General features: G+C 38.1%; 1 protein-coding gene across 2 annotated transcripts; it reads right to left on the bottom strand.

The window, feature by feature from the left end:
* Positions 1 to 3,626: 3,626 nt before the first annotated feature.
* On the bottom strand, positions 3,627 to 11,180 carry LOC107083790 (transmembrane protein 150B-like). Of its 2 annotated transcripts, XM_015373261.1 has the most exons (7): positions 10,854 to 11,180; positions 9,982 to 10,172; positions 9,222 to 9,281; positions 9,004 to 9,071; positions 6,475 to 6,602; positions 6,224 to 6,380; positions 3,627 to 3,892 (listed from the first exon to the last, which is right to left on the bottom strand). In XM_015373261.1, exons 2-7 carry the CDS (start codon positions 10,044 to 10,046, stop codon positions 3,708 to 3,710), a joined length of 663 nt encoding a protein of 220 aa, XP_015228747.1. In that variant the 5' UTR covers positions 10,047 to 10,172; positions 10,854 to 11,180; the 3' UTR covers positions 3,627 to 3,707. The 2 variants fall into 2 exon arrangements, with proteins under 2 accessions (XP_015228747.1, XP_015228746.1); XM_015373260.1 differs by lacking the exon at positions 10,854 to 11,180 and having other exon boundaries at positions 9,982 to 10,586.
* Between the last annotated feature and the right edge of the window lie 1,290 nt (positions 11,181 to 12,470).

The following is a 12,470-nucleotide window of genomic DNA, read 5'->3' as shown; positions in this document are numbered from 1 at the left end:
TAAAAAACACATTTCTGTTTCTTCTTTTTATATTTTCTCTTTGAATTAAAAATTTTATAATCCTTTTTTACTCTTTGCTTAAAGGGCTATGATGTATGTCTAAAGAGAGGTTATTTTCCACCCATTTAACTTTCTTCTCCTGCAGAACATTTTGTGAGAAAATTCGTTTCTGTTGTGAAATAAAAACAAGACATGATCCTTCATCAAAAATTTTTATTTTTTCTGAAAGCTGATACTTTTCTTTCCTGTTGATATAGAAAATAAAGTGTATAAATCAGATTGTAGCCAAATCAGACTCTGTTTCTATACCTTTCCCCAGTTGCAGTTTTTCTCTAGATATGTTAACTAGAATTATTTCCTTTTTTTTTTCTAAACAGCAGAAAGAGACTAACATCTGCATTAGAGGCCAGCAGGGGGCACCAGAGCTTAATATAAACACCTGTTCTTCTGGTCTAGCCTTGCCAGCCACTACAGGCAAAAGGCTACCTCTGGTCCCATTCCTTTATCCTGCACACCAGTAAGCTGGTGTTCAGGATTTTTAAATAAATAAAGGACTATTGTTTAGCAGGTTTGTATATGTGTATCATTTTATTTTAAGTAAATGTAATCCATACAGCACTTTGTCCTAGGTTTTCGTTTTAAAAGTGCATTGTAAATAAAGTTGGATAGGATTGGGGGCTTTTCTCTTTGGGAACAACTGCAGCTTAAAACAGAATCTGCTTTGAAGAGGCTGCAGTTCATTTTCCAAGTTTAACAGGACAGAGGTTAAGACTGTTACCATATTAACCTCTTTTACAGACAACAAGCCCGGTTGGGTCTGAGATTGAGAACCTGGTCTTAGGACAGATAACCAGGAGGTTTTCTTCTGAGATTTTAGATCCATCAGCAATAACTTCCCATCAGTGTTTTGCTGAGACCATTTTTCAGGCCATGAGTTTCAAATCCAACTGGCGCACAGACCCAAGAAAACGTATCTAAAATCTCAACAGTGTGCTTTCATTACACTGATATTAACAACTTAATTTAACATGTTGCATTTAGACAAATGCATCTATATGCATGCTGCATACACTGAACTACAGGATTGGATTGGTGAACACACAGCCTTCAGTTGTGAACACGGGTTTACCGAACAGTCTCAGATGTAGCAACTTCTATTTCCTCTGTAGGTCTGATTTTGATGGGACCATGATGCTGCTGGTTGGATGCTAGCAAAATCCTGTAATAATTAAGTGGCTGAAGGAGGATGACTTTATAAAAGAATAACAGCATGATAAATTCTCAATTGAACTGTATGCAGTTAACTTGTTTACACAATATAGGTTTGTGTGCACAAGGGGAGAGCAGTGTTCTTGTGCTATGAAAGGGTTGCAAGTACCTGGTTCGATCCCCACGGCCTGCACTCTGACCCCCTGAGCAAGACCCTTAATCCCACACTGCTCCCCGGGCACCGCACAAGGGCAGCCCACTGCTCTCCAATGGGATGAGTTAAATTCAGAGGTAGATTTCTCCAATGTGAGATAAATAAAGTTACCTGTATTTACCTGCTCCATTTATCTTTTCTGTGACTTGAGCATGCAGGAAACCAGTTTAACCAATCACAGTTGCTCATCTGATGGTACCAGCTCCTTCATTGGTGATTTTGTTAATGAAGTCTGGCAGTTAAACCAATAAAAGTTCAACTGTTTTCCGTTGTGTTATAGGTAGGTAAATGGAATTTCAAGAAGATTTGAAAATGCAAGTATGAAAAATAAATTCAATAAGGAATCATTTTTAAATTTGTTATTAGGAAAGCTATTTCTAATCAGATTTATAAATTTGTTTTTTACATTTCCATTAAGAAATAGGATTTTAAAATACATTTTTATAATTCAGTATTTAATGATGGATTAACAAGTAGCTACAATCTATGTTGGTAAAGATTCTCAGTCATCCAGGTCAAAATCATTCCAAAAAAGTAAAAAAAAAACACTGGACTTTGTTTCCAAGTTTGAAGATGTTTCGCTTCTCATACAGGAAGCTTTTTCAATTCGAAATGTCAGATATAGCGTTCGAGGTTTTATGGAGTGGACCAAAAACAAATCCTTGTTTTGGCTTAGAAAACATGTAAATTGAACCGAACGTACAGGTCAGACCCTTAGGAATGGGCAAGAATTTTAAATATCTACGGAAGTTTGTGTTGTTAATGATTAAAAATCTGGAGCAGGTTCAAGAGGTCCTTTTAAGGCTCTATGACTAAACATTTAGCTCCAACTGTCTAAACAAATCTGCAATTGAAGTTTCCTATGTTTGGTTGAGTTAAGTCCTAAAGGGTGTACTCCATTAGCTGAAAAGGTTTTATTAGACCTGCCACAAAACAAGCCTAAACTGGAAGGTAATTGGACTTTGGCTCTGTTTTTTTGAAGATTTTTCAACACCTCTCCGGGACTCTGTCAATTCTGCCAACTGCCACAAGAGTCAGGTGCAAGCCAGCAGACAAAATTGAGCCAAAGTTCAGTTGTCTTGCAAATTAGGCTCGTTTTTGTGGTTGCCATGACCTGGATGACAATTTAAACAGGCACGTATGGCCATGGTGCGTTCAAAGAAAGCTCAGAAAAAGAAGTTACTGCATCCTGATAGCGGTTTTAACTGTTGTAGCAGTTAAACGGCTGCCGTTTTGTGCCCGATTTTGTTAAAAACAAAAGAAAAAGTGGGGCTTTCTTAAAAAAAAACAATAGCCTAGGTGATTGGTCAACAATACAATACAACGCTTAGTGTTGTGTGTGTACTTTTTTGTGTGTGTGTGTGTGTACTTTTGGCAGCCTATCAATATGGAAAGTAGATTGATAGTTTCACGTATAAAGATGAAAAAGAAGCAATTACGTCACCAATTTGGGACATTAGCAGATGAGGAAGATGTCAAACAGTTTGGGCGCATAACTGCACCCATGGTCAGTTTAAGTTTATTCTATATTGTAATATTTTATATTTTTTGCAACTTCATAATCTGAAGGCAACTTAACAAAACACAAATGAAGCCAAAGTAGAGGGAAGGGAGACCTTCATGGTCCTCCATTTCCCATGAGTCAAAATATTTTCCTTTATAAGACCCACAAAATAACTTTGAAGAAGATTTTCGGCAAGAATGTTGCTTTGTTTAAACTAAAATATCTGCCCTGCTGGTAAAGATTTACCAGAATTTTAAAACAGACCTCCATAACATCCTGATACCTGATATCAGCTTTCCTGATAAATTAAATTTCCTAAAATACTTCGGCCCCACAGGTTGATCCTGCATTAGGCAGCTGGTTTTAAAGCTTTTTTATAAAATACACAAATTACATCTTTTCTGGCAGGTTTTATAATGGGTTATATATGTATCATTTTATTTTTAACTAAATGTAATCCCTACATAAATTTGGTCTAGCTGTTTGTTTTAAAAGAGTGTTTTAAATAAATTTTGATTTGATTGGATTGGGTTTTTCTCATTGTGAACAATTGGTCCTCTGAACAGAACCTGCTTTGAAGATGCTGTAGTCCAGTTTCCACACTTAGCAGGACAGTGGTTCAGACTGCTACCATAGTAACCAGTTTCACAGACAACAAGATCTTAGTAATACAAATAACCAGGAAGTTTTCCTCTGAGATTTTATTTGTTTCAGATTCATCAGCAGTAACTTCACATGAACAATCAGCGTTGATCTGTCTCCGTGACAACAGAGCGACCTCTAGTAATCTTTAAGTGGTTGGTCGACGCCTGCAGAGGCGGAGCCTTTGGTGTTTATGGTAAATTTGAGGTCGATATCTGAAAACTCAAACACAAACAGAGGATAGAGCAGGAAGAATGATGTGGCCAGGGTCCACTCACAGATTGCAGTATAAGTAAGAAATTCACAGAAATGGAAAACAGTCACTGAAGGAGAGAATAGTTAAGGACAACAAGTGTAACAGCATAGAAACAGTAGTAAAAAGGAACATCCCTGTCCCATGATCTGTCTGAATGTAAGTTCTATGATTGACTAAAATAACTGAATTCTTTGATAACATTTTATGACTGTATGTCATTATATATCATATAAATTATAGATATAGACATACATAGATATAATATATATAAATAAAAAGAATAGGTATAAATATATAAAATCTACTTACAAAAAAAGAAAGGAACCTGTTCAGCAACAACCAATGAATCAGTGCTTCAATTAAGGTCTGATCTCAGCACCTGGATCATTGGCTCCACCTGGTCAGGTAAAGGCTGGTTTATACTTTATGCATCCTCTATCACAGTGTTTGCAGCATTTATACTACATGTGGCTTTTTCTTAACCTGCCAAACTGATAATGTTTAGCTCTCAGGTTTAGTTCTACACATTATCAATCTGGGACTGCTGTCATCGAATCTGTTTGGGGAAATGGGAGATATCCAGCAGAGCTTTTTGAGCTGATTAGGCAAAGTGACCTGACCAACCAAGTGTGGTTTTAGCCAATCAGGGTAACAAATTAAATGGCAGTAGAGAGGCTATGAGAAAGCACAACAGCTTATGTTTTTAATGCTCTTGCTGTTCTTCTTTCAAAGACACAGATCCTGACAAAGCAGATGTGATAGGATGCTATGTTTTTTTGTTGGATTTTTTAAGGTTTTTTTTTGTTGGCTGTGGCCTCTGGAATTCCATCAGCAGTTAAAATAAGTATTGAACGCCCCACCACCATTGTTCTCAGTTCACGTATTTCTAGAGGTGCTATATAGATGCCTGTAACAATTCATGCAATCCACAGATACAAAGAAATCAAACCATAGATGTTCAGAAATAAGTTACCGTATGTGTAATAATGTGGAATGGCAAAGGGGAAAAGTATTGATCACGTGAAGAAAGGAGAGCGAAAAGGCATGGAAAGGCAAGACACCAGCTGAAATCTCTCAGTAATTAGAAAGTAATCCTTCCTCTTGTCATTGCAAATTAATATCAGCTGGTTCAGTCCCAAATGATGGCCTATAATAAGGTGTGTCTGGTATCAAACGAGAAACATCTCATGATGGGTAAGAGCTTTCCCAATACCTACACAACCTTATTGAAAATCATAATGATGGCATGGGTTACAGAAGGATTTCTAAACTTCTGAATGTTCTAGTGAACACTGTTGGGACCAAGTGGAAAGAACTTGATTTCACCATATACTGACCATGACCAGGTGCTCCTCGCAATATTTATGACAGAGTGCAAAGAATGATAAGAGGAATTGTCCAAGAGACAAAAAACACTTGAGAGCTTCAGAAAGACCTGGAAGTAGCAGGAACAATTGTTTCAAAGAAAACAATAAGTAATTCACTCAAACGCCATAGCCTGTATGCATGCTTGCTCACCATGCAGGACTCCATTGCTGAAGAAAAAGTATGTTAAAGCTTGTTTAAAGTTTGCTGGACAATATTTATACAAGCCTGTGAAATACTGGGACAATATAATCTGGCCAGTTGAGACCATTGTTGAACTTAATAATACTGCCATGTTTGGAAGTCAAAGGGCAATGCACACAAACCCAAAAACACAATACCCACAGTGAAGTTTGGAGGTGAGAACAACATGTCATAGGGTACTGGCAAACTTCAAATAACTGGAGGAAGGAAGAATGGAAAAATGTACAAAGACCTTTTTGCTAAAAATCTGCTGCCAGCTACCAGGATGATGAAGATGAAATGTGGGTGGAAATTTTAGCAAGGCAATGACCCCAAACACACAGTTAAGGAAACTCTAAATTGTTTTCAGAGAACGAAAAAATAAAGCTGCTAGAATGGTGCAGCCAATCACCTGACTTGAATCAAATAGAAAATCTATGGAAATAACTAAAGATCAGAGTTCATAGAAGAGGCGCACGGAACCTTCAAGACTTGAAGACTTTCTGGGAGAATGGGCCAAAATCACACCTGAGCAATGCATACAACTAGTTTCTCCATGCAGGAGGCATCTTGAAGCTGCCATTGCCAACAGAGGCTTTTGGAACAAATGCGTATATAAATTTCAGCAAGAGTGTTCAATACTTTTTCCCGGTGCCATTTCACTTTATTGCAAATAATTAAATTTCTGGACATTTTTTTTTTTTTGTATATGTGGATTACATGGCTTGTTCTGTTGAAAATGTCAAGTCAATAGCACCTCCAGAAATATATTTACTGAGAAAAATGGTGCTGTGTTCAATACTTATTTTACCTGCTGTCTATGACCTGTGATTCCGTTTATAAAGGATACTGCAGATGATCAGGATGGTGCAGATGGAGCACACAACATACCCAATGTACTTCACGATCTTGTCGCTGATAAGAAACAGTTGAAACCAGAGGTAGACCAGGCCCCCAAAGAATGCCAGAACAGCACCAATGTAATGAAGATAAACATTGTTTGAGACCTGAAACAGAACAGACATAAGAAGTAGATTTTAATCAGAACCAAGCAAGTTTCTGATAGGTTACTAGTGTGTCTGCTCAGCCAGAATCAGCTACCTGGAAGTTTCCGGTGATGGACAACCCCACAGCTGAGAAGATTCCCAGTACAAAGCTAGCAATGTTATACCCTCTGTTTTTTGAATGGTTTTTAACAGCGAGGAAACGCACAGTGTCGAATATCAGAGCTGTTGGAGAAAGAAAGAAGGTTTTAGTTCCACTGTATAGTTCTGGGTAGGATTAGTTTCTAGAACACAGCTAGAAGCTCTCAACTTTCTAACAGAAGCCTAAAAGGTTTTACCCAAACCTTGAACCTATATAATAAATTCAATGATTCACAATCACTTTTGTTTTTTTTGTAGCTTTTGGAATTCTGGTTCTGGTTTGGGTTTATTATATCTGGGGTCAGCATCACAAAGCAGGTTTATGGAAAACTCAACCTCTGTTTCAGTCACCGTAGTAACTTTCTTCCCAGATCTAACCTGGTAGGGAGCAGGAATTTCTCTCTCTTTTCTCTCCTTACAGCAGATCTCGCTGTTTTATTTCCTGAGTTAGTTCAATTTTTGTCATAGTTTTGTACATGAAAAAAAAATATATATAAAAATATATATATATATATCATTCCTGGGTTCGTTAAACACATTAGGTTTTAAAAACAAACATATCATGTCCGTTTGAGGAGGATCTTATTAAAGAATGGTCAGCACTATTTCACAGAGAATTAAATACACTGCTCAAAAAAATTAAAGGAACACTTTGAAAACACATCAGATCTCAATGGGGGAAAAAAATCATGCTGTTTATTTATACTGATATAGACTGGGTGATGTGTTAGGAGCAAAATGATGCCACATCATTTGATGGAAATTAAAATTATCAACCTACATAGGGCTGAATTCAAAGACACCCCAAAAATTACAGTGAAAAAATACAATGATTTTGCTGAAATTTCATTGCAGCAACTCAAAATGGTATTCAGTACTTTGTATGACCCCCAAGTGCGTGTATGCCTGCCTGATAACATCGGACCATGCTCATAATGAGACGATGGCGTCATGGAGTATCTCATCCCAGATCAGGACCAGGGCATCACTGGGCTCCTGGACAGTCTGAGGTGCAACCTGGCGGCGTTGGATGTATCAAACAAGCTCCAGAGGTGTTCTATTGGGTTTAGGTCAGGCGTGCGTGGGGGCCAGTCAATGGTATCAATTCCTTCATCCTCCAGGAACTGCCTGCGTACTCTCGCCACATGAGGCCGGGCATTGTCGTGCACAAGGAGGAACCCAGGACCCACTGCACCAGCATAGGGTCTGACAAAGGGTGCAAGGATTTCATCCCGATACCTAATGGCAGTCGTTGCAGTTTTCTAGCCTGTATAGGTCTGTGCGTCCCTCCATGGATATGCCTCCCTAGACCATCACTGACCCACCACCAAACCGGTCATACTGAACGATGTTACAGGCAATATAACGTTCTCCATGGCTTCTCCAGACCCTTTCACGTCTGTCACACCTGCTCAGGGTGAACCTGCTCTCATCTGTGAAAAGCACAGGGAGCCAGTGGCAGACTTGCCAATTCCAGTGTTCTGTGGCAAATGCCAATCGAGCTCCACGGTGCTGGGCAGTGAGTATAGGGCCCACTAGTGGACATTCGGCCATCATAGAATGATCAAATTATCTTACATTTAGCCCTTTTTTGGGATTATTGATCACACAGAGAGCAAAATTGTTGTATATATATGATAATTGTTAAATATACAATAAAAGTTTAATTCTATTCTATTTTAATTACCGTACACCTGGCAATACTGCCCTACACGTAGCAAAGCTAAGAATGTTTGGACCAACTTTAACGTTGGTATACTTTGCGTACCCGGACAACAGAGAGAAGGTGAGACAGTGTTCTGTCAGACCCGAATACCCATAGTCAATAAACATACGCAAGTCATCAGATTTGCGTTTATTTCTTTAGTTCTGTGCGAAAAATAGACTTTAAACTACCTCAATAGGCTTGTATCCCTTCAATCATGTACAAAAAAAGCTATTTAAGGTGAGATCACCATACGCTTCAAAAAAACACCAAAAAGTAAGTATCTAAATTGTTTTTTTGTACATGACTAAAGGGATAAACACCCGTTGAGATCGTTCAAAGTTTATTTTACATACAAAAATAAATGGATAAACTAAAGGGATTGATAATCAACTGTTCACTTTCAGAACTCTCTGAAGGTCTAGGGAACATTAAGAACTTTTATCCATCGTGAGAAAGTGCTGGCGCTCATAAGAACTACTTTTAGTCAAAAGGCTCATGGGGAATTCAGGTTCTCCTTCTTTTTGAATTTGTCTTCTAATGAGGTCGAATAACTCATTCAAGGTTACATGTAGTTGGATTCAATCTGCTGTTTTTTTGTTTGTTTTTACAAACTATATCAAGAGGAAATTCTCTGGTTTCACCTGTTAACCTTCTTTTGGTAATGTGTCCTGAGACTGCTTGTTGAAACATAAATCAGCCAGAATTAGTCTTAATGTAGGTGATCTTGGCTGTATTCTCTATTAACTGGATGCAGATACATAAAGCTGCCTTTCTTACCTAGAATGCAGCCGTTGTTGCAGACCTGAGAGAACCAGCAGCTGGCTGGAGGTTTTGCCCCACAGTGACTGATAAAAGGAACAGACATCATCATTGATCCTCTATTCTGTAACATAGACTCTTCTTCTGGCAGATTTTAGTTGAATTGATGTCAGATTTAACTTATCTAAATCCATAAACATAATTTTTCTTAGAGTAAATCTTGTTTTCATACAGACCTGATGTAAGGAAAGTGGTCCGTCAGATTCACTGTTCCATTATGCAAAGCTATTCCATACCTGTAGGATGAAAACAAAACCTCACATCATAAATCCAGCAGATTAACAGATGCCAAAAAGGTGTCCCCTAATTCTCAATATCAACATACAAATTTCAAAATAATGTGGGACTTTTGATAATTAATATTAACTGCTTTTCCTGCAAGCTGGGATCAGGGTTCAGCTACAAGTGTTTTCAAATCTTTGAACTGTCTGGGTCCAAGAAACTCAGTTGAGATCTCAAAAGAAGAAATGGGGGAATTTGTAAACTAATCATAGAACTAAATGAAACGTCAGCTTATGTCCAGAAAAAGATAAAATCTGTGCCAATAGAACAGATGGAGAGAGTTGTATGATCTGATTGATCAGATTTTATTAAACAACCAAACCAATTTTATGAATTGGAAATGAACTGGACTCGTTCTTTCTTGAAAGGGGTCTAAATTTTGTTTTAATTTTGATTTATAAACAAACTGAATAACAATCCAGCTCTGAAAAATGCAAAGCAATCATTTGGGAAACTCTTACTGCTTATTTAGTTATTTGACCAGGAAGTCTCTTGAGATCTTTTTCACAGGAGACATTATATTCGTAGATTAACTCATAAATTTTTGTAACCTTTATATCTTGAAAAATATCTAAAACATTTATTTTCTGTAAAATCTGAAACCTCTGATTAGAGGAAAAAAAGGGATGGATGAGGAAGAGAATAAAAACTCACACGGCCCAAATGCCGGCGATGCCATTCACTGCAACAAGGATGGGAATAGCAAACAGAGGACCCATCTCTCTCAGATTCTCTCTTAGCTCGCTATAAAACCACAAACACAGTGGGGAGATCTTCTTGATTCTGCTCACGCTGTATGAAGATGGATGGAGGTGGATTATGTTCTTGAGCTCAGCACAGGAAATCTGGAGTGGATTAAAAAGGATGGCGAAACCTGTAAACTCAGAGAAAATTTGTAAAGTAAGTTTTAAATACCATGATTCACACATAAATATCCTCTCAACAGTAAAATCATTTGTGCTTCATGTCATCTGGTAGACTTCATCTGTTTGAACTGGCTAAGGACTTTTTCATCAGCTTTACTTGTAGCTTCAGTCAGTTCAGGCCTTTATGCAAATTAAAAGTAAGAAACCAGAAAAAGAATAACCCCACCAGTCCCTCTCTTCTCTGTCTGTGTCTGTCGATGCAGAGATCAGTTTCCTTACCTGAAATAGGTGACACCTTGTTATAAAGGACTATGAAGCAGAAACAGGGGTTTTTCCTTTACCAACAGTCTCTGCATAACAGGAAGATGTTTGGTTCGTCTTTTAAAACTTGTAAAACGGGGGGCGGGGGGGCAGGGGGGTGTATTTCTGAAGAATTCAAATCATCCATTTCTAAGAATAATCAAGGAAATTGGGCATTACAAATGATTTTGACACACAATGCATCATCAGCTTTGAGTTTTAAACTTTCACCCTGGAAGACGTAAGACAGCGAACAGTTCCCATCTCAAAACACAGTCCTCGCCTTCTTCAGGTGAATAATGACAACTGTTTATCCCCTCCAGCCACTGACAGCCACCTGACTCTGGTACATCGTCGTACCTGACTTCAGTGGGCAAATGTTTAAATTCGTTGCGATCTGGCACGTGGGAGAGGGGCTCCTTTCATGGATGAATTCCGTTTACACTGTTCAGGGCAGATGGCAGATAGCATGTGCAGAGTAGTGTGGGTAAGCAGTTTTCTGATGTCAGTGTTGTGGATTGAGTGGCCCTTGGTGGCGGTGGGGTCATGGTATGAGCAGGCATCTGTTATGGATGAAGAACACAGGTGCATTTCATTGATGGAATTTTAAATGAACCAAATCCTGAGGCTCATTTTTGTGCCATACATCCAAGAACATCACCTCCCGTTGCAGAAGGATAATGCACACCCCCATGTTGCAAGGATCTGTACACAATTCTTGGCTGGAAACATCCCAGTTCTTGCATGGCCGGCATATTCACCGGACATGTCACCTATTGAGCATATTTGGGATTCTCTGGATCAGCTCATATGACAGCATGTACTGGCAATATCCAGCGACTTCGGACAGCCATTGACGAGGAGTTGACATACATTCCACAGGCCACATTTGACGACCTGATCAACTCTATGAGAAGGAGATGTGTTGCATTGCTTGAGGCAAATTTAGATCTTTGAGAAATGGGAGCAAAACCAAAAGCATTGCCTTTATATTTTTGCTGAGTGTATCGACTGAAAACTGTTGCAAAAACTCTAAGGCTAACTGTTATGCTGTTAGTGGAACAAATTAAATTCAAAAATACTTTATTAATCCCAAAGGGAAATTAAATAAATAACCTGTGAGATTTTTTTTTTCTTTTAACAAATCAACAAATATGATTTGAGGCAGACATGTTCAGACAGAAAACTGAATAAAAAACATTGGAGAACTTGCAACAAAATTTTTGTATTTTCCTAAATTTCTCTTACTTTTTCTCCTACTGTGCGCTCCTACAAGAGCCATATATCATATTCAACAAACTGGTATCTTCAGGTGGAATGCATCAATATGATGCATTCCACCTGTACAAAACTCGGTGCGCTTTTATGAGAATTGCAAATCTGCATAATTACTGCCCTGTTAATTCCATATATGGCTACGACTTCCAGATTTTCTGATCAAGATGTGATTTTAAGAGTAGTTTGATCCCATAAAGAGCTCACTGACTGTTCTTTTGATGAAATTACATAAAATTAAATCAGTGTCCCCTGGATACTGACATGCTAGCTGCAGTTGTAGTGACCCGATAGTTCTGTCATCATCAATTTCAAAATAAAATTTATAATTGAAGAATTGCACAATATAACTTGGACAATTGCTTCTAAATGAAACACATTTTGTAATTTTGTTAAAAAAAAAAGAAAACAGGTTTGGATAACAGCAGGCTGTTTGTGCAAGACTTCTATGTCAAGTCTAGAGCACTTGTAAAATTTGTTTGTGCCTGAGAAGATAAAAAAAAATAGTTGTGCATGTGGCATTTTCTATTAAATAAGTTGTGCAAATCCATTTAAGACAAAATGTGTCTTCTTGCATGAGGCCCAATGTGTGTATGCATGTTCTTTACATACAGGCTGCAGGCCTAAACATGTACCATGGTTGCTTTAGTTTACACTCACCGGCCACTTTATTAGGTACACCTGTCCAACTGCTCGTTAACA

The sequence above is a fragment of the Cyprinodon variegatus genome, unplaced genomic scaffold (assembly GCF_000732505.1).
Source record: "Cyprinodon variegatus isolate N-32 unplaced genomic scaffold, C_variegatus-1.0 Scaffold84, whole genome shotgun sequence".
In the NCBI taxonomy this organism is placed as follows: Eukaryota; Metazoa; Chordata; class Actinopteri; order Cyprinodontiformes; family Cyprinodontidae; genus Cyprinodon; species Cyprinodon variegatus.
Note: the sequence above shows the minus strand (reverse complement) of the source record. Positions and strands in the feature narration are given on the sequence as shown.